Source organism: Triticum dicoccoides, chromosome 1A (assembly GCF_002162155.2).
Source record: "Triticum dicoccoides isolate Atlit2015 ecotype Zavitan chromosome 1A, WEW_v2.0, whole genome shotgun sequence".
Taxonomy (NCBI): domain Eukaryota; kingdom Viridiplantae; phylum Streptophyta; class Magnoliopsida; order Poales; family Poaceae; genus Triticum; species Triticum dicoccoides.
In genome coordinates, this window is record NC_041380.1 from 14,394,867 (window position 1) to 14,415,828 (window position 20,962).

Below are 20,962 nucleotides of genomic sequence, written 5' to 3' on the forward strand. Positions count from 1 at the left end.
ACAGGAGAGGCTCTTTACTGTCACATATGCCATTGGCTTCGTCTCGTCTCGAAACTTCCAGAAATAAGTTTTCTGATTTTATTGGTCCCCAAAAACTGGTTTTCTAGAAAAGTCCAAAAACAAGGGCAAAATTGGCACTTGGCACTGAATTCATAGGTTAGTCAAGAAAAAGAATAAAATTTGATATCAAAACTATTGCATTATGATATAATTATAGCATGAAGCAAACAAAAATTATAGATACATCTAGGATGTATCATGCACCCCTCTGGATTTTCTATACATACATCGCCAATGTTCATTACTGTCGGAAATTTCACCGATATGGTTCTCTTTCTATGAGTATCCTATTGTTTCAGACCATCTAAATACTCCAGGCTGCTAAAATGACAACCTCCACGAATAAAGGAACTCCTAGTTTCGATTTGGTGGCCGCAAAAGGCTTCAAGGCTCGGAGAATTTAGAGTTTATCATGGCATAAAAATTCTAGCACATAGCAGCAAAAGGGTACTAGCCAGCTACGAGAAAAGTTGTTGCAAGGTTCCCTTCACTAGGCACTCCATAGTCGCAGAATCGTAGGAAGGCGTGGAAAAGTTTTTCATGTGCAACAGTCTCTTTGTATATCATGAAGGAGTTGCATGTCTGCGTGTCGACGCCTACGCGGTACTGCCTCGCCGGCCGGCGGTGGCGCCACGCGGTGCCAAGATTAGTTAGCTCCCTAGCTCGCCGCGTCAACGCATTGACAAGCCCCGGTCTTTACGCCATGTAGGAGCACGTAACATGCATACTCCTATGCGCCGCTAGTCTCGCCGTAATTCCACGCGGTACAACCTCTACGTCGGCAAAAGGTGATCAAGTGACGACGACGCGAGACCAAGGAGGAAGAAAGAAGATGGCTGAGTCGACTAGTGGAACGGACCGACAGCTTGGACGGTAGCTAGTGGCCTATATACACATGCTTTGCACTGCATGCATGTTATGTATGGGACACGTACGTACGTACGTACGTACGTGCGGGCGACGCCATTGACCATCCTAGAGTTATCCACGTAGGAGCGTAATTCACCAAGCAATGGAGCGATTTTTGCATTACCTATGTAGGGTTGCTTAGCAGGGAGAAATGGAAAAAATGCACGGTCTTCATAGGTTCCTATTTTTTCACGTCGAAGCATGTACATTTGACTCTCAACTGGCTTGGCACTCGATTGATGCAAGTGTGCATGCAATAATTACTCTGTGTTATATATGCACACCACGTTCGGTAGCTTAGCGGGGAGAAATGCAGCTACTTCCTGATCGGTCACCTGGCTAGCTCTACAACCTGATCACCTGTGACTTAATAAAACTTATGCAAGTGTGCATGCAATAATGACCGTCTCGTGGTCGTGGTGCACCCATGCACGCACGCTTCGCAGGTAAGAAAAGCCAGCCCCATTGCTGGCCCGGCACGTACCCTCCGGCAGCTTTGCCTCTAGGTCAACTCCCCTAGCTAATTCATGGCGCCCAGGCCCAGCCGCTATAAGACACACACCCTAGTACCACCACCACCACAACAACGACAACCATCAAGAGCTAGCCAAAGAAACACATCAATCCAGCATCCAACAAGTCACTAGCTTGTCGAGCCGCAGCTAGCAATGGCGGTGCGGTGGCCGTCGACCGCCGTGGCCGCGTGCGCGATCGGCGCGAGCCTCCTAGTCCTGTGCACGCTCATGGCGTCGTCGGCGTCGGCCCAGGCGCCGCCGCCACAGGTGCGTACGGTGCCCAAGGGCAGCAACCTGGTGGTGATCAAGCCGGGGGGCGGGAAGCGCAACAGCAAGTTCACCTGCACCGACACCAAGAAGAAGCGGCCCGGGTGCGAGGCCACCTGCCCCAGCCGCTGCCCCAAAGAGTGCCTCGTCCTCTGCCCATCCTGCATGACCTTCTGCCGTACGTAGTTTATACAGCATGGCTATTATTACTTGATGAATTGAGTGTAATTTTTGTAGTGCACTTATACATGCATATGCTAATCTTCCTGCATGCATGATGCACTTTTTTGCATGCAGTGTGTGACTTCTACGCGGGGGCGTCGTGCGGCGACCCGCGCTTCACCGGCGGCGACGGCAACAACTTCTACTTCCACGGCAAGAAGAACCAGGACTTCTGCATCCTCTCCGACGACGACCTCCACATCAACGCGCACTTCATCGGCAACCACAACCCCGCGACGAGCCGCGACTTCACCTGGATCCAGGCCGTGGGTGTCATGTTCGCCCACCACCGCCTCCACCTCGGCGCCGTGCGTTCCACCCGGTGGGACTCTGACGTCGACCACCTTGACATCGCCTTCGACGACGAGCACGTCGATCTGGCTCCCGCCGACGGCGCGCGCTGGTCGTCCACCTCCGTGCCAGGCCTCTCCATCACCCGCACGGCGCAGGCCAACAACGTCGTCGTCGAGCTCAAAGGGGTGTTCCGGATCGTGGCCAATGCCGTGCCCATCACCGCCGAGGAGTCAAAGGTGCACAGCTATGGCGTCACCGCCGACGACTGCCTCGCGCACCTCGACCTCGGGTTCAAGTTCCAGGCCCTCTCCGACGACGTCCACGGCGTGCTCGGCCAGACCTACCGCTCCGACTACGTCAACAAGCTCAACGTCACCTCGAAGATGCCCGTCATGAGCGGCACCGCCGACTATGTCTCCTCGGCCCTGTTCGCCTCGGACTGCGCCGTCACGAGGTTCGGCCGCCCCGCCGCGGCAACAGCACGCACCGCCGGCGGCATCGCCATGGTCACGGACGCCAAGTACGTGTAGGCCACCAGCCAGTACTTGCGTGCTAGCGTATGTGCTGCGTCTGGCGTCAACCTTCAACTAAAGTAACGTGCACTAGCGATCTCTACGTATCTGATCTGCTAAGTAATGTTTGTTAAAGTATTTTGTCATGGATTGACCATCCTGACGATTAATTTGTTGGTATATATATGTAAGTGGATATGTATTGTTTTGACAATAATTAATTAAAAATGAGAAATAAGTTCGAAGTCTATATATAGTAAAGTAAGCCATCATGTAGTTATTTTTATGAAACCGGATATTCAACATGCTTTCCTCGACCAGATCTATTTACGGGAGTCGTATTTCGAACTGACCCCGGGCTTTAACAGGTGCCGCTGCAATGAGAGCTTAAGTTGCGGAGTTTTTTCTGGATTCTTTTTTTTTTGGTGCGCTCTTCCTTTTTTTGGATAGAAAGAAGGGTTCGGTGAAGTCGTAACAAGGTAGCCGTAGGGGAACCTGTGGCTGGATTGAATCCTTGGCGTATGAACAATGCCGTCCGCTTTTCTTTTTTGAGTTTCCATGGATCTCTCCGACGAAGTAGCGGACACATCTCCTTCAACCTGAAGGGCGAGGACCTGCAACGACGTAACGTTTGAAAGAAAAGTAACCAGCATAGCGTATCACGGATCGAGCACACAATAGAATGCTCGAACTACACTCTCCTAGCATCAGGCCTATGGTCCATCCAAGGACAGAGCTGTAATCAGCGCCTTTCTCAGATCTTCAGATAGACAGAATTCGTCGTACACGCTTAGCCATCTCGCCCGAGCTGGAAAAAAGAGCAAATCTCGGATAGCCTAACTTGTTTTTTTGCCCTGGAAAAGGCAGCTACTATCCCTGCTGGATTTCCAGAAAACGGAATGTACCTAGGGAACCCTATTGATCAGATCAGAGACTGACCACGAAAAAAGAACTGAATTAGGGATCAATCCATACGCGGCTTGCCTTCTCCCCTTCCCCATAGTAAGCCAGCCAATAGAATAGTACCCTAACTTAAGAAGTTCTCTTAGCTAGCGCATGTCCATTAATGTGACCACCGCTGATAGGAAGAACTTTCAAAGTTCTCGTTAGTCCTTTCATTGAAGCTAGTGACATCATCTGACTCTATCAATTCATTTCTATCTTCTTTTTCTTTCATTTATCTCTTTCCTATCTATACAGTGTATTACCCCAAAAGATAGTGAGTTAAGCAAGCATGTGGGAAGTAAGCGAGCTGGAAAAGTCCATAATCCGATTTGACCTCGGGAGCCTGTCCACGGATCTGATCAAAGTATGATTCCCTAGTGCCAAAAGTCCTAAAGCCTATGGCGCCAAGCATGGGGAGTCCGCGGAGAAGAAAAACTCTATTTCGCTATGGGCCAAAACTAGTGTTTTTTCGGATTTCTAGTCTCAGGCATGATAGTTTCCATTTCTTTTGGAAAGCAAGTGCGGCTCAGTCATAAGTGTTAGTAATAGCATGAAGTAAGTTGTCGGTAGACGGCATTAGGTAAAAGGTGCGAAGGTCCCGATCGGATTGCCGATCTGCCAGTGTTCCTTTATCCATGCATAGACTGGGAATATATTAGCTCTTAGCTCTGGCACTTTCTTCTTCTTTATTTGCCGTTGAGCCGCCAAGGAAACGAAGTTCGTTCCCTTTCATCAAGTGGGTAAGGTAGGCAAACCACTTAAGCTTTGCCTTAGACTGACGGAACAAAGCTAAGAAGTAGGATACCACGTTCGTCTTGTTCTTTACGCCGATCCAACTCGTGCTTTTTAGGATGGATTTCACACGGAATCAACGGCTTTAGCATGACAACTAGAACATCAAGCCATGGTAAACTGCCAAAGCTTCTGCTGTAGTGGCACTTTTCACACAAGAACCGCTTTTCGTATTAAGCACGGGAGTCGTAAGGAAAGACCTCTGCGTAGCTATCAGAACGAATTAATGAATGAAAATGGGATTGGGGGAGTAGTTCCCCTCTAGCCAATCCTAAAAGTTCTTCTGCATATGGAATGTATACTGCCTATTGTCTTTTCTTTCCAAATTGCTAAAATGCATATATTCAAAATGTTTTACATAGTACAACTAATTCATTCGGGCGTGTTAGAGTTGTGTCGAATATTGTGTACAAGGTAGGTTACAGTTAGACTAGGAGTTGTACTGTGTTTACATAGGATGTGGAGTCGTATCCTAATAGAACACTTGTATCCTAGGCCTCTCATATATAGCGGGGGTAGACACACGATGTAACCTATGCCAACATAATAGCACAGGCACGCAAGGGGGAGCCGGCGGCGTGTGCCGACGCTCGGCTGGCCGGTGTGCGGTATTGTGACGGTGTCACGGGAAGGAGCGTCCGTAGTCAAGCCCCAGGGATGTAGCCATGTCGGTGAACCTCGTTAACAAATCTCGGTGTCGTGTTCGTGTGATTGCTTGGTCCTCGAATGATCAACGATATGCCTCGGATTTATTCTAACAAGTGGTATCAAAGCTAGGTTGTTCGGAAGTTGTAGATTGTTGATCAACGAGGATGAAGAAGAAACAGGCGCGTGGTGGATGCGTCAGCGGTGGCGAGTTGCAAAGGGCGTCGGATCAACAGAAGGCTCGTATACGTGTACAATGGCACGCGCGCGGGGATGTGCGGCGATCAATCGGATGGATGGATCGGGCGAGCATCAAGCAGCGCGTACGTGCTGGTGGGATCGCTGGCGGCTGGTGCGTGCAGCAGTGGAAGCCTAGGCGAGGCCCAAGGCGGTGCAGCAGGGGAGAGCGCTCGGCGCAGTGCTTGGAGAGTCTTGGAAGGAGCGCGTGGCTGGCCGGGCCCTGTGTGAGGCCCAGGTGGCGTGCTGTGGCCGGGCAGGCCAAAGGTGTTGTGTGGTATACAGGTTGTGCTGGTGGAATCGCAATTTGGGCCGTATAGCGGAGGCACCTGATGAGATTTGTTTGGACCAAAAGTGGACCGAGTCCACGTATGACACGGCGAGAGGCAAATCAATCGGCGAAAGAAGAATCCAAGGGATATGGATCCATCGGAATAGCACAGGGTTGGCAAAGCAAAGCAAGGCAACAACCAGCATTGTAATTAGTGTCAAGGGAGCTGCCCATCGCGTGAAGACCATGAGGTCTTGTTTGGCTGGAGTTGTGCACGGAAGTGCTTGTGTACTTCGGCGTCGCGGTGATAGCTCGGATATTTTTCACGGGTCAGCTGTACAAAGAACCATGCATGGTGTCAATGGGTGTCAGGTTTGAGGCGGAGAAGTTCGTGGAACTGAAAACCTTGGGTTATAGCAGACATGAATGAAAGATTGTTGGCGCGACAGGGATGCTTGAAGGCGTTGCAGGAAGTCATGTCAATTGTGATGGAATTATCATGTGATGCATGGGAATTCGCCGAAGACGGTATGGGAGCCTCGAGCGTGTCGTACAGTCGAACGAGTTCGGCTGGGTCGGATTGGACAGTTTGACGGGATCGACGCAAGTCGGTTGATACAGAAGACGGTGATGGGTTCGGCGCTGACGACATAGGAGCGTGATGCTGATGGTGACCGACTTCTAGGGCGTGGAAACACGTGGCGCGGGCCCGTGGGCTTGTGCGGCTTCGACAAGACTATGGCGCGGGATTAATTCAAGGTGGTGTATACACGGAGCTTGAAGTCGATGAGGCGCAGGGGTGGACTAATCATCTACCATGGAGTCATGTTGAAGGTGGAGCTGGATTGAGGGGCTACGGTGTAAGGATCCAGGGAATCGAAGCCTATTCAGCAAGGAGGAAAAGCGAGTGACATGCAGTTTGGACTGGAGCCCAGTGGTCTGATGGAAACGTGAAACTCGTTATCGGTCGCTGATGATCGGTGGTACTCTGCAGTAGGGGTTGAGTGGTGTGGGTTCGCGACCCTTGAGACTCGACCGTGACAGCAGAGGCTCGACGCGGTAATAGCGGCGAGGCGTGCGGTATGCACGGGTCATGGAGACGGGCCAGGGCTCTGGTGGTCATACATGTGGTGAGACAACTGCGAATTTGACTCGGGATGACTAAAAGCAAGGGTGAAGTTCCTTCAAGTTTAGACAGGTGGTCAAGAAAGGAGCGGTGATGTTGAGTTCAGGTAACTTTTATGTGTGACATCCAATATGTGAGTTGTTCATTTTCACGCAGGTCAGTGATCAGTGTGTGATGCGTTGAACGAAGCTCTGGAAGTTGGGAGCATACACTAGAGTAAAGAGGAACTTAATTTTGCTCGAGTGTTGACTGTGGTCAAGAAAAGAAGAAACTACAAGTTGCAGGTGGAGTCATATGGAGTCTTTGGAGTAGCAGCGGTACTCATGGGATAAGCTTAAGTCCAATGTACATGGAAGTTTGACACATTGACGAATTCAAGGTGGTGGAGAATATTCGCCAAGATGGAGTTTGTTAGAGTTGCGTCGAATATTGTGTATAAGGTAGGTTACAGTTGGACTAGGAGTTGTATTGTGTTTACATAGGATGTGGAGTCGTGTCCTAATAGGACACTTGTATCCTAGGCCTCTCATATATAGCGGGGGTAGACACACGATGTAACCTATGCCAACATAATAGCACAGGTACGCAAGGGGGAGCCGGCAGCGTGTGCCGGCGCTCGGATGGCCGGTGTGCGGTATTGTGACGGTGTCACAGGGAGGAGCGCCCGTAGTCAAGCCTCGGAGATGTAGCCATGTCGATGAACCTCATTAACAAATCTCGGTGTCATACTCGTGTGATTGCTTGGTCCTCGAATGATTAACAATATGCCTCGGATTTATTCTAACAGGACGAGACAGATTACGATGTCATGATGCGCCCATCCTATGGCCATTACTTTAATACTTTTAGCTCTCGGGAGTCTCTTTGCAGGATGCTTAGCTAAAGTGTGATATATTAGTCCATAAGCTAGTACCGTGACTAAGCGGTTGTTGCTCATCTAATACGATCGAGCGAGGTCATAATTTACCCAACACGGTCATCTGGGGTGAACAAGAATTGGAAATCGGATGCGGGTGAAATTCCCGCCAATGACTGAGATGTTCAGTCGACAACATGTGAACCTTTGGGTTGTGCTCCAACAAAAGGAAACAATTTTGTTAAATCCTGCTACTAATTGAACTGTCAAAACATCTTAAATTTAGAAACGAAAGGGTGTATATGGCTAGGCAATGTTGGCTCCTATGGGTTTACTTAGTTACTTTATGTGAACTCCAAATATATCTTTTTCAGGTTTTCTATACAAAATAGATGTTTTCGGTGTTTCATGTTCACATATTAATGATATCAATAAATGATAATTATCTTTGGGATCCCATTACCTTTCTTTAACATAGTAAAACCGCAGATGCTCACATACACTCAATCCTATGAATGCACACACGCACACTCTATCCCTATAAGCACCTCTGAAATACTAAGCTGGCATAACATCTTGAGATTGACGAAGTTGGCACAGGTGCCTCGTAGTAGTTGATGGGAACATCTCATCTCACTAAACGAAGATTGTCTGAAAGCCTGAAGTAAATTCAGAAAAACGCGAGCACTAGTGCCAAGTCTAAGACTTGATCCCTAGTGGGCTGACTGCACCATAAGGAGCATAACCATCTCAGCTACGCTCAACTTGCATAGATGATAATTATTTGCGAGGCACTAATTAAATAACTATCTCCACATCGACAACCAAGAAATACATTCTCGAGAGGGCACATAGTGTTTGAAACACAATGGAACCAAGTTGACATGTGTTCTATTGTTTCCCCTTTCAGAACCGCTAGAACATCAGCACCTGAATTTATTGAAAATTCTATCTGTTTTGTTCAATTGTTTTTATTCAATCATTTCTTTATTCGGCTTGTTACAGTTGCATGTGTGTGTGTGCGCGCATGCTCACACACTTCAATAGTGTAAAACAAATTTGATCAGAAATTCCCAAAATTTGAGTCACTTGTACCATCGACAATCACTTCTTCTTTACCACTGTGTATTAGACCAGATGCTCAATCCCAGTAATTAAATATGATGATGTATTCTACTTCCTCCATATAACAAAAGTATTTCTAGAATATTATATTTTCATGTGGTTTTATACATATGACACAATACTATCGGTAGTCAATGTTGTATATATCTTAAAGATTAGTGCCAAAACTAGCATTTTTTTTGGTAATGAGGAGATAGTAGTTGCTTGCTTGTGTGTCCCATCTTCGTTGCCTATTCATCACCTTTCCATTCCCACTTCAAGTATGGATTTTCATACCACGAACCAAAATTCGAATGGACAATTCAAAGTTTTGTCCCCACCGAGTTTGTTGGCATAGAAGGATGATCAACCTTCACAAAGAGAGTCAATTTAGTTTGTCCAGTGCATTCAAAAGTTCTTGATCTCCAGTTGTTGAAGGTTGAAATGACTTCAAGCGGTGACTTCAAGCAGTCGGTCAGGCCTATACAAACCATCTGAGAATCTTTATAGTTGTTGTCCATGGCTACGTTTGGCTTGTGTAGAGCGTCCGATTTGGCTATCTATAGGGTCAAGAGAGGCGATCTTATGGTTCTTAGGGCATCTCCAGCCGCGCCCCCAACAGGGCCCCCCAGGCCACTTTTTGGGCGCCGGCGCCGAAAAAACGGCCCAGTCGCGCCCCCAGGACGCCGAAAATCGCCGGTTCGGACCTTTTTTCCGCCCGGCGGTCACAGGCCGAACCCGGCGCGCTGGGGAGCAGTTGGGGGCTCCGGCGCTAGGGAAAAGCACGCCTGGCCCACACCGACAGGGAAAAAGTCAAGGTTTTCTTCCCCCGGCTCGCACCGCACCCCCCGCGCCCTCGGCCACCACTAGCTATATCCCGGTGATGGCCGCCGCCCTACTCCGCTAGATAGCCATTCCCCGCCGGAAAATAGCAGCGCTTCGCCGCGGCAGCCCCTCCCACAGCAGCTGGGCGTTTCCGGCCGCGGAGGCGCGGTTTAACTGCGGGTACACGCCCACCGAGCGCAAGATGTTCGGCGTTTTGCCTGCCTCGGCGATGGACTCGGATGAGGAGGAAGAGCTCGCCGCGCTGCTGGAGGAGGAAGCCGCGGCCGATGTCCAGGAAGAAGAGCATCTCATGGTGCTCGCCGCCCTCGCCCAGCTACTGGCGAGCAATGAAAAGCCGCGGCGAGGTGGCTCGGCGCCGGGGCGGATGAAAGCAAAGAACCGGCATCGTCTCCAAGGCTACTGCATGCTCTACTCCGACTACTTCGCCGATTCTCCACTTCATGGCGAGAGAACATTTCAGCGCCGTTATCGGATGAGCCGAAAGCTCTTCCTTAGGATTGTGAATTCCATCCGGGAGTTCGACAACTACTTCAAGTGCAAGATGGATTGCACTGGCGCTCTTGGATTCACATCCATCCAGAAGTGCACGACAGCGATGAGGATGCTTGCATATGGAGCTCCCAGTGATTCACTCGACGACTATGGGTGCATGGCCGAGTCCACCAGCATAAAGTCTTTCTACAAGTTCTGTCGGGCAGTGGTGGCAGTGTTTGGGCCACAATACTTGAGAACACCCAATGCGGAAGACACTGCTCGGATCCTAGCCCAGAATGCAGCAAGAGGATTTTCTGGGATGCTTGGAAGCATCGACTGCATGCATTGGAAATGGAAGAATTGCCCATTTGGTTGGCAGGGGATGTACAAAGACGCCAAAGGCGGTTGCAGTGTGGTGCTTGAGGCGGTAGCCACACAAGACCTCTGGATTTGGCACTCCTTCTTTGGTATGCCAGGAACTCACAATGACATCAACGTGCTGCAGTGCTCTCCTGTTTTTGCCAAGCTCGTTGAGGGCCATTCTCCTCCGGTGAACTTCAAGATCAATGGGCACCAATACAACAAGGGGTACGATCTAGCTGACGGCATCTATCCGAGATGGTCGACATTTGTGAAGACGATCTCAAACCCTGTGGCAGGAGGCAAGAACGCCTGGTTTGCGAAGCTTCAGGAGGCTTGCAGGAAGGATGTCGAGCGGGCATTTGGTGTGCTCCAATCTCGATTTGCTGTTGTTCGGTACCCCGCTCAGACCTGGTCCAAAGATCAAATGTGGGAGATTATGACTTGCTATGTCATCTTGCACAACATGATCATCGAGAGTGAGCAAGAAGACCCAGTGTTTGACACTGAACCATACTACAGGCAGGGTCCTCTAGCCGAAATTGATCACCAGCTACCGGCAACTTGGACTGCCTATCTTAGTATGCGTCAGGAGATCCGAGACCCACAGGTGCATCATCAACTGCAGAAAGATCTGATTGAGCACCTATGGAGGCTCAAGGGGGACGCCATGTGATGAAATACGAGTTTTTATTTGTTGAACTATATAATTTGTATTGAACTATTTGTTGTTGTACTATTTTGTTGAAGTATTTGACTTTTCTGTGATGAAATATGTGATAAGAAATAATTGTGTTGATAATTGAACGCCGAGACACGGCGAAACCACGCCGAATATGGGCCTATTCTCGCCCATATGGGCCCTTTATTCGCCGAAATTGGGCTGCAAAGTAGGCCAATTTCGGCGCCTAGGGACGAGCTGGGGGCGACGACTGGGCGCAAAACAGCCCCCAGCGTCGATTGTATCGCCGGCTCGCCCCCAGAGGGCGATTTTTATGCGTCCTGGGGGGGCCAACGACTGGATATGCCCTTACCAATTTGAATGTAATGCTTTTCTTTAAACATCAATGGTGGTAGATTGAACAGGTCCATGTACGAACTTGTACTAGTGTCGATTTGTCTTTTTCATTGCTTTTGCATCTTTCTCCTTTGCTTTCACTACACTTACTCTTCAAACCTCACAAACTGACATAAGCATCAAGTAGTAACCATCCTTATTAGAACAACAAACATTAATTTTTCTATGATTTAGCTGTTCTTTTCCATACTATAGTCGTGGTCCTACCTTGGGATCTAGATTCCTCCAGCTGCCACATCTCCTCCGCTGGTAGTTCATCGACGTTCTCCTCCTTCATGGGCTCCGCGGGCGGGGGAGTGCAGGGAGGCCCCAATCTATCGGTGGGAGTTTTAGCTCGTTCTCTTCTTGGGGCTTTTCATAGGTCTTCGGTGTTTGCCGCTTTGGTCCTTCTAGCAGTGGTGGCAACACCACTTCATAATGGTTCATTTGACTTCTTCTACGTCTCAGGCAATGCGTGAGATGTTGGAACCCGCGACAAATCTTGATAGGTAGGTAGGTCTTTATTGTCTGTCGCTTCAGCTCTTCCGGTAGCGGTGGTGGTGGTGCGCAATAAGTCCTTCTCTGGCTTCTTCGGCTTTGGCGGTGCGTGCGCCTTCAGATCTAGTGGAAGGATCGGACGAAAAGATTTGCCTTTCCTCTGCGGGCAATGCAAGGAGAGTCGGTTGTGTCTTTCGTCGGGCTGGTGGTGCTTTGGCTGTAGCGGTGACTATTTATTACACCCTCAACTCGAGCGGACGTCTAGGTGTAATCAGCTCAGCACCATCTTCTTCTTTGGGCCATGAACCCTTCGGGGTCAATGTCTCTAACACTTCACGACAAAGATCGATGGCTTCCCAGCCGCCTGTGTGGATGCAACTTTATTGTTCTAGCAATGGCATGAAACTCCAACAACATCAATTTCGGCGCGCCATCGATTGTGCAAGATGGCAGAATCCCTGAGGAGTGCATTGTATTTTCAGAAGTGCATTGTATTTTCCTTTTTTCCTTTTGGGGATTTCATGTAACGCCAATGTTTGATTAATACAGAGCCACAACTCATTCACACAAAAGAATGAAATGCAAAGTTTCTATTTTTTTGGACGAATGAAATTTTTTCATGGGATTCGACGAGCGTTCATCTAAACTCGGCACCTTTTGGAGGGACCTTTGGTGCCCTAAATTACCACAAGTGGAAAAAAAACTAGAGTGGCACGTGCTCTATTGCCGTTGACCCATCTAGGGAAAGAGGTTGACTCCAATCCCACCCTCCCTCCCTCCATCCCTATCCATCATCAAATCCATCCCTTTCAGCAAAGCCTGCGCCTTTCTCCCCATCGCCGCCGGCCCTTCCCCTCTCCCCCGCCGCGGCCGGCCCTTCCCCTCTCCCCCGCCGCGGCCGGCCCTCCACCGCGCGCCGGCACAATTCCGCCGGCCCCCTAGCCTCCGTCGCCGCGCGCGTCCGCCTCGGCAGCATTCGCCGTGGCCCAGCCTATCCATCCGCCCAGCCCTAGCCCGCCGGCCCGTCCCGTCTCGCGCCCCCCATGGCCGGCGCGCCCCGCGAGGGCGGCGAGGAGGCGGGGGCTCCCCCTCTCCCTCCGACCACTGGTCTCGCGAAGTACATCTCGCTGGGCACGGTCCCCCCGGCGGGGGAGCCCAGGCACGCGCGCCACGCCGAGCTGCGGCGGGCGCTCCAGGCGGGCGACCCGCCGGAGGAGCTCCGGCGGGTCCGCGACAGCGTCGCCGAGTCCTCCGGCAAGGCCAGGTACGTGCCCCAATCCTAACCCACCGCCGCCCCCTGTACCGGTGCTTGTCCCCTGTGCCTGCGCCGTCGCTAGTTGGTTGATCGGTCTCTCTGCCAGGGACAAGGTGCGGTCGCTGGAGGACGCGATCCAGAAGATCGAAAAGTACAAGAACGTCGTCACGCGCAGGCGGCAGAGGAGCGATGCCAGCGCCGCCAAGACAGGGGCGCCACCACCCGCTGCCCCCGTCGGCGCGGCGTCGAGACCCGGTGCTCAGGGATACAACAACAGCTCCCTGGGGGCAATCAGCAAGCGCATGCGGTCCTCGATGACAGACGGACGGGTTCGTGCCTCATTTTATTATATTGTCAAGTGACATTGTTCCATTATCGATGCTCTCAAATACTCAGTTGTCAGTTCACCAAGTTTTCAGTCTTATTGCTTTCAGGCTTATAATTTGTAGCTTAAGCAAATGTTATAATTTGGGCTAAACTGCCGATGCCATCTATCTGCCCTTGTTTTTGGCTAGTTACTAGCTGGAACCAATAAGATTTCATACAGTTTTCTGACTGTAAAATTATGCCATGGATGGTTTGAAAACCATTATAAGATTTCATACAATTTCCTGGCCTTCTTTAAAGCAGTACAAGGGCGGGAAGATGGTGATTTAGGTTTAATGCCCATGGAAAGAACCGATGTTCCTGCTCTGTTCTCTGACCATTCAGTCTATGTTGCTAGTGTGGTTATTTCATTTCATAATCCAAATGCAGTCTTCAGTTTTGAACCTATCCTAAAACTTGCGAATTTTTATGGATTGGCCTCTGTGATTTGTACTTCCCTGTTGTAACTTGTTCCTCGGGGATTTGAAAATAAAAATAAAAACTGTAACTCTGGCTGAGCTTGTTTGAGTGACCTACCTCGAAGACCTGAAGTTTAAAAGGTTTTTTATGCCTGCTATTCTCTCCACAGTTTCTGTAACAGATCACACTCATTATGTTTTCACACTCCTTAAAAATTTCTCGTGCTACCATTTTCTGTTATTCCAACTTATTTCAATGTATATCTGCATATTTCAGTTGGAAGGACGTGGCAGTGTTCTAACAAGGCAAGGTCCTCTAGCTAATAGTGCTAAAACTTCACCACTGGATAAGGAAAAAACTTTTGCAAGAACATCTGTTCCAGTATCGGAGTTGTCTGAGGAGAAATCACAGGACTCACCTAAAGTAAAACGCAAGTGCTCTCTGGGAACAATGCTCAGTAGAAGCAATGATGCTGATCGAGATGTTAAACCTGTGGGTCAAAACAGGCCAGCTAACGAAGCACGTCCGCGGTCTAGTGATGGTCTTGCATTCAGGTAAACTTTGTTTGGCGTGCTTACCTGCTGCTTCAAGTTTTTGTTTTTTGCCGAAAACTCAGGTTAATTGATTTTTAGTCCTAATTGAGTACTAGGCTGAACTAAAGTTTGTAATGTGAAAACAACTCAAGCATAGTACTATGGTACATATGACATCTAGGTTGGTAAACATCATACAGACAAAGTTCATAATTGAATAGAGAGCGAGGCCTGACATGCAGTGCATTGACATCATGGGAAAGATGAATGCCATTATTATGTATGCTCATCAAGCGTAACCACGATGTTGATGCTTGGGTTTCTTCAACTCTTTCTTGGCTGAAGTGCCGTTTATTTATTTGATCCACATAGTTTTTTCGTTAGGTTGCAGTCATATTTATGCTTCTTATCCATTCTACTTAAAATCTTCTACCAGCACTATTTGGCCATATGTGGAAAACTGTTCTGCTAATTATGTCATCATTTCCTCACCGGGTTAGAACTCACCGTTTTTCATTCTTTTGTTGCAGACATGGAGCTTCTGTCGGAGCAGTAGCAGGTAGCAAGATGGATAGCAGTTTTCAGCAGAATAACATTGGGTCGCGTATTCTATCCAAGATTGATGTGGATTATGCCAGTCTACCAAATGAAAGAAGAATCCGGCATGCTGGACCTGGAAAGGAGCGTGCTATGATAAAAGGAAACAAGTAAGCATAGTCCTTTACTTTATTCTCATGCATAAGTAACTCTCATCTTGACAAATCACACTTTGTTTGTTTGAATAAGTACTGCAACATTATCATTCTTAATTCTTCTGATGGTCTGCTGCATTTCTGTATATGCAGGGTACATACTTCTGATACAAACTTAAGTCCCTCGCCCAAGACTAAAGCATGCAGGTCACCAAGAACCAGTTCACTTGTCATGGCCCCCTTCCAACGTTCAGCAGGAGTAAGCGATGAATGTGAAGAAACACCTTGCTCAAATAAAGCCTCGCCTTTGAGAAGCATGACAAACCGCAAACGTTCAGGTGGTTCGACACCTTCAAATGCATCCACACCTCCGATTTCTTGGGTTGGACAGCGCCCACAGAAAATGTCACGGACAAGGAGAGCGAATGTAGTGTCTCCAGTCTCAAATTTAGACGAAGCCTTATCTGATGGATCTCCACCTGATACTGCTGCTAGGTCAGCATCTATTGAGTCATGCAGTATTTTGCTTCCAAAAATTTTTACTGGCAGTAATTCACAAACAGTAGCCAAGATTGATAGCATCTCATCTCCTGTTGGATTGTTTGAAAGTGGGCGGCTCGCTGCTACCGAAAGCAAGGCCAAGGAGAAAGTTAAGAATAGTGGTGAGCTGGAGAATGAGGAGGCAACTGCAGTCCACAATGCAACAGGATCAATTGTTCCATCAAATAAGGCACCTTCAAAAGAAAAACCTGAACATGGAGGTGTTCTTCGGCACGGGAGGAGCGGAAGAGGTTCTATGGATGTAAAAGGGTGCTCCTCAATATCAGAAGAAAATTTGGATGCTACAGGAACAAGAAAACCACTAAAATGTGGAAGAGCTGGAGAAGAAAATAATGAAAGGTACCTAATGCTTCCTCAGTAACAATGTGAATTTTAGTTTCTTTATATGAAACTGATTTGGGCTTATAAACGCTGGTGCAGTAAAGTGGGGCACTCCATGATGACTAAACCTTCTGACTGCAAAACTTCACCCAGTCACGAACAGACTCTGAATTGCAAGCCTACAGTTATACCAGGTTTGTAGAAAGACACTTCACCTTTATGCTTCAACTATTATGGTTCAATTTTGGATACTTTCCCTCTCCTCTGCCCTAATTTAGCCTATCGATTTTAATAACTAACTGATCATTGCAGCTGAACCAGACGGTGACCTAGAGGAGCTTTTAGCTGCTGCAAATGCTGCTCGCAGTGCTATCAGTGCGTTTATTCTCTTGTCTGATTTTGCCGGTTGAGCTATGTCACATCTCTTTGGGTAGATGCCTATAATTTTCTGTTTTTTTTTCTGCAGTTGGTGCATATTCTGGACCTTTTTGGAAGGAGATGGAGCCAATGCTAACTTTCATAAGCTCTGAAAATTTAGCTTTCTTAGAGCACCAGGTTGGTGCCCATTATAATTTAAATATGTCATGCTCGACCATACTTGCTTCCTTGTTGGGTTTGGACAAATTCTCACTTGAAGTTCATTGTCAGATTGACCTTGTGGAAGAGCTTGAGATGAACATGTCCTATGGTGGACATAATGTCATAGCATCCACCGACTGCATCAAACCACAAACAATGGTATGTTACACTTCTTGCGTGCGTGAGTCATCCCATCTAAGAGAACTTTGCCCTCTCATGAAGTTCATCCCACTTTTAGAGCTCGTATCTTTGCTTCAGTGCTTGACGTGTTCCATAACATCTACAGGAGGAAATTTCTTCTCAGGTGCTGGCTGCATCTAATTCATCTCTCTCATCCGAGCTAAGCAAAACCAGTGGAGTTAGAACAAAAGGACCTGTCAGAAGTTGTATCCCTGGCGAGGAAAACCTCATCAATGGGCCACAAAATGTAGAACCCAACGAATGGTTTCATGAGATGGCCCCGATGGCACACAGACTCCTTTCAGCTTTAATCATGGAAGATAATTTTTCTGGCTCCAGTGATGTGCAAAGAGACATCTTTGTCGATATTTCAGATAGCCATATTCCCTGCACTGCCCACAGATACCTAACTAATGAAGTTCAAGTCAGTGACATAACATATAATTCTGGGTTGAGTGTGGATTTTACACATTCAAGCAATTCTTCAGTGGTAAATCAGAGCCTGTGCGATGGATACACAGCTTCGAGCAATTTCATGAGCTCCAGTAGTCAAACTTCGATCCATTGCGAGAGTTTGTCAGATGGATTCAATGGTGCTGTACACCCAGAATATGGCCATTTGCATGACTTAATACCACAGATTTCACAGCAGTGTGGAAATTCAAGGAAAAATATCTCTATACCTCCACATGAATATCAGTACATGCAGATGTCTATGGATGATAAGATTCTGATTGAGCTGGAAAGTATTGGCATTTGTCTGGAGACAGTGGTATGATTCCATAAAGCCTAAATCTCTTAACATCTTGAGCATTTGAAAACTTAAATACCCCTGTATGTAGTTCTTTATAAGTTTATATGCCTAGGAATCAGGTAACATGAAACATTCTTTATAAGTTTATATGCCTAGGAATCAGGTAACATGAAACATCACAAATTGGCAAAATGTGAGCAGTCTCATTTGTTTGTTGGGATGTTAGTTGACAGGGACTTATCTTCCTTGGATGTCATCTGTGGCACACAAGGTTTCTATACCTTTTGTAAACGTAAAACTATTAATGTTGGGCATTTGAACCTTGTACATGGAAGGGTTAAAAATTGAGGAGCTGTGTTGTATGGTTTGATGCTCGTCATAGTTTAAGATAATTTATTAAGTAGCCACAAACGCAGATGATTTCGAAGAGTAGTTGAGATCCTTGCAGGAAATGCCTTAATATCGGTATCCTAGTATGCAATTGCTACTATATATTATCGGCTGTTTTACTCTGGTAGCTAACATGGTTAGGAGCATAATATGCCTAGGCATACACTTAGTTAGCAGTTTTTTACTTTTGATATTTGATGTCATTTTCGGCATATTTCAATTTTTGTGTAGTCCTGTCATCCTGTGTAATGGCTGGTTAATTTTATGCAATAACCCGATCAAAATTTACTTGGGTGAACTTTTCCTTTTTATATTTGATTTTTGTTTCTTGCCTTATCGTTGCATTATGATTCAGCCAAATTTAGATGATGAAGGGGATGAGGACATCAATAAAATGATTTCAGAGCTGAGGAGAAGGCTACATGATCAGGTTGCCTTTGCAACCACTCCTTTTAACATGCTTTGAATGCGCTTTAAGTAAAATGTCATCATTTTCATTAAACATGGATGCTTACCCTATTACTTTTTTCTCCCAATGTGTTACTGTGATTGCGTCAGATTAGTGTAAGGTGTTACAATTTTGTTTGTTTTTAGAGCTTGTGCTTTGGTGTACTGGTTATTCGAAAAGGAAAAAAAAATGACAACTTGAATTTGAGCATATAAGGCCTTGTTCACCTTGCATCAACATATGGAAGTATAGGGGTAATGTAACTTATGTGTTTAATGACGTCTATTAACATCATCAGATATGATTAACAAATAACAACTAGTTATTTTCCATGGAAGAACTGCATCTTGGTACCCTTCATGATGGTTCGGAGCCATAATATCACGTATAGATCTTAATCTTGCCATCCTAAATTGTGATTATTCCAATTTGAACGGCGCGGGTCCAAATCTAGTCAGCACAAAATGAAGTTGGTATGTCCCATATCACTAGAAAATAGCATATAAGTGCAATATGGAATACCTCAAGGGGTCTATATAATAGTTTCAGTGGCTTTAAGTGGTTGATCTACACCATAAGATAAAGATTCAACCTGATTAGATTGATAATTCATTTTATCCTATTTTAAGACTTCTCATTTGATGCATTTCCTTTGATGCCTTTTCTTATCTCTGAATCATATGTAGTTTTCTTCTCATTAGGGGTTTAACAGTTTACATAATGTATCATTTTTATTTTGCAGTTGAAGGAAAAGAAATATGGATTGCATAAGTTAGACAAAGCAATTCAAGATACAAAAAGTATCGAGGAGAGGTATAAATGGATTTTGTTTGTGGATTATATCTTAAATGGCACTGTACAGGATTTCTTCAGTGTCTAACTTAAAAAATCCCCTGACAGGAGCTTAGAGCAACATGCATTGAACAAACTGGTTGAAAGCGCGTACAGTAAACTTCAGGTACTTAAGGCATCTCTCTACATGGTCGCATTTCTGATATCGGTGTTAATACCTTATATCAGGAGAATGATCATCCTGCTCTTATAAACTATAGTTTTCCTTATAGAGGAATGCTGAGTAATCCTGGATACTGATTGTATGTCTTGATGATATGTAGGGTGTGGAGGCTGTGGAGGTTGTTCATTCTTCTTTTGTCAGCGCTTTAACAGTACCGTTTATAGAGGAATGCTGAGTAATCCTGGATACTGATTGTATGTCTTTATGATACGTAGGGTACGCGAGCCGGTTCTCGTCAAAACAAGGCTGTTGTCAGTAGGGCTGAAAAAGAACTAGCATTTTCCTCAGCCTTTGCCAGGCGCACCCTTGCCCGATGCGAGAGGTTCGAGGGAATGAAGAAGAGCTGCTTCAGAAAGCCTTCTCTTTGGAGCGTGCTATCTGCACCCTTCCCAATCAGCGACGCCAAGTCTACAGAAGGTAATACACGCGCCCCAACTGTTGATAAGAGAGAAAACCATATCGTTTGTTACTGGAACTGGTGCTTCGGAAGCTAACATAGACTTGTGCTTGCCCATTAATTTCCAGGTGTTACAACAAGATCAAAAAAGGGCAAGAGGGAAAGGGACCGCAGCAGAGAAGCATCGGCGAAGGGCTCCTGTGGAAGATCAGGGCGCCGCTCCTCAGGCAGCGGGAGGAGCGGTGACCGCAGAAACAAGACAAAGTCAAAGCAGAAGCTGGTGCAGCTATCAGCCTCCGGCGACGTCCTAGGCAGAGCCGCTGAGCCATCTCCAGCACCGGCTGTGCAGGAGCACCCGGAACCGTCGGCGGGCCCTTCAGGCACAGCGAGAATCTCCCGGCAACAAAGGGCTGCTCCTGGGAACGCCACCCAGCGATCCACCCATCCCGTGATGCCAGCAAGCCTGCCTGGACTGGACGACGACATGTTGGACGTCCCGGTGGGGCTCGACGTGCAGGAAGGCGGCGATTTCAGCTCGTGGTTCCCCGACGGGCTCGACGAGTCGTTGCCGCAGGACTGTGACTTCTCAGGCGTTCTTGAGGTGCCTGATGACGACCTGACGCAGCTTGGGTTCATGTGAAAGAAAAGGGGAATAACCTGATTGTTTTATTTAAACTGTGCATATGTAGTTGCTAGTTGTGACCTATTGTTGCACATTGGTTCCTGTAGCTAGCAAGAATAAGATGGTGAGGGTGCCAATGGCATTTTAGCTTGCAATTTTGTTTCCTGCGATTGATTCCGCCTCCGTTTATCGGAGCGCGCATATGGGGTGCTGTTTGTTATATATATGAAACATTTTTTTTTCTTCTGGGACGCAAAATTGTTCCCGAGAAAAAGGAAAATAAAGCTGAGGTTTATGGCACATCTTCATTTCTGCTGGTGTGGATTTTCATTTTGATGAGATGTGATTTTTTTTTCCTCTGTTCGTCGCAAGATAATTGCATCTGGTGTGATTAAAATGTCACATATACTATGTAAGTTGATGAGAAGGACTGTAGGTT

The 20,962-nt window shown here is 47.2% G+C and overlaps 2 protein-coding genes across 5 annotated transcripts; both read left to right on the plus strand.

Annotated features, from left to right (window-relative positions):
- The first annotated feature begins 1,565 nt into the window (after window positions 1-1,565).
- Window positions 1,566-3,023, plus strand: LOC119358802. The gene is made up of 2 exons (XM_037625219.1): window positions 1,566-1,929; window positions 2,049-3,023. Exons 1-2 carry the CDS (start codon window positions 1,638-1,640, stop codon window positions 2,795-2,797), a joined length of 1,041 nt encoding a protein of 346 aa, XP_037481116.1. The 5' UTR covers window positions 1,566-1,637; the 3' UTR covers window positions 2,798-3,023.
- Window positions 3,024-12,863: 9,840 nt separating this feature from the next.
- On the plus strand, window positions 12,864-20,823 carry LOC119358825. Of its 4 annotated transcripts, XM_037625247.1 has the most exons (17): window positions 12,871-13,254; window positions 13,352-13,574; window positions 14,308-14,585; window positions 15,095-15,271; window positions 15,410-15,751; window positions 15,866-16,156; window positions 16,238-16,332; window positions 16,451-16,513; window positions 16,605-16,693; window positions 16,787-16,876; window positions 17,004-17,669; window positions 18,397-18,471; window positions 19,232-19,302; window positions 19,390-19,447; window positions 19,605-19,622; window positions 19,720-19,921; window positions 20,030-20,823. In XM_037625247.1, exons 1-17 carry the CDS (start codon window positions 13,034-13,036, stop codon window positions 20,539-20,541), a joined length of 3,471 nt encoding a protein of 1,156 aa, XP_037481144.1. In that variant the 5' UTR covers window positions 12,871-13,033; the 3' UTR covers window positions 20,542-20,823. The 4 variants fall into 4 exon arrangements, with proteins under 4 accessions (XP_037481151.1, XP_037481138.1, XP_037481144.1 ...); XM_037625233.1 differs by having other exon boundaries at window positions 15,410-16,156; XM_037625241.1 differs by lacking the exon at window positions 19,605-19,622 and having other exon boundaries at window positions 12,870-13,254; window positions 15,410-16,156.
- The last annotated feature ends 139 nt before the right edge of the window (window positions 20,824-20,962 follow it).

Coding starts and splice junctions, on each gene's coding strand:
- LOC119358825 (XM_037625233.1), top strand. CDS start 13,034: ATGGCCGGCGCGCCCCGCGAGGGCGGCGAGGAGGCGGGGGCTCCCCCT. Junction 16,157..16,237: donor GGAGAAGAAAATAATGAAAG/GTACCTAATGCT, acceptor ACGCTGGTGCAG/TAAAGTGGGGCACTCCATGA. Junction 19,303..19,389: donor ACAAAAAGTATCGAGGAGAG/GTATAAATGGAT, acceptor ATCCCCTGACAG/GAGCTTAGAGCAACATGCAT.
- LOC119358802 (XM_037625219.1), top strand. CDS start 1,638: ATGGCGGTGCGGTGGCCGTCGACCGCCGTGGCCGCGTGCGCGATCGGC. Junction 1,930..2,048: donor ATCCTGCATGACCTTCTGCC/GTACGTAGTTTA, acceptor TTTTGCATGCAG/TGTGTGACTTCTACGCGGGG.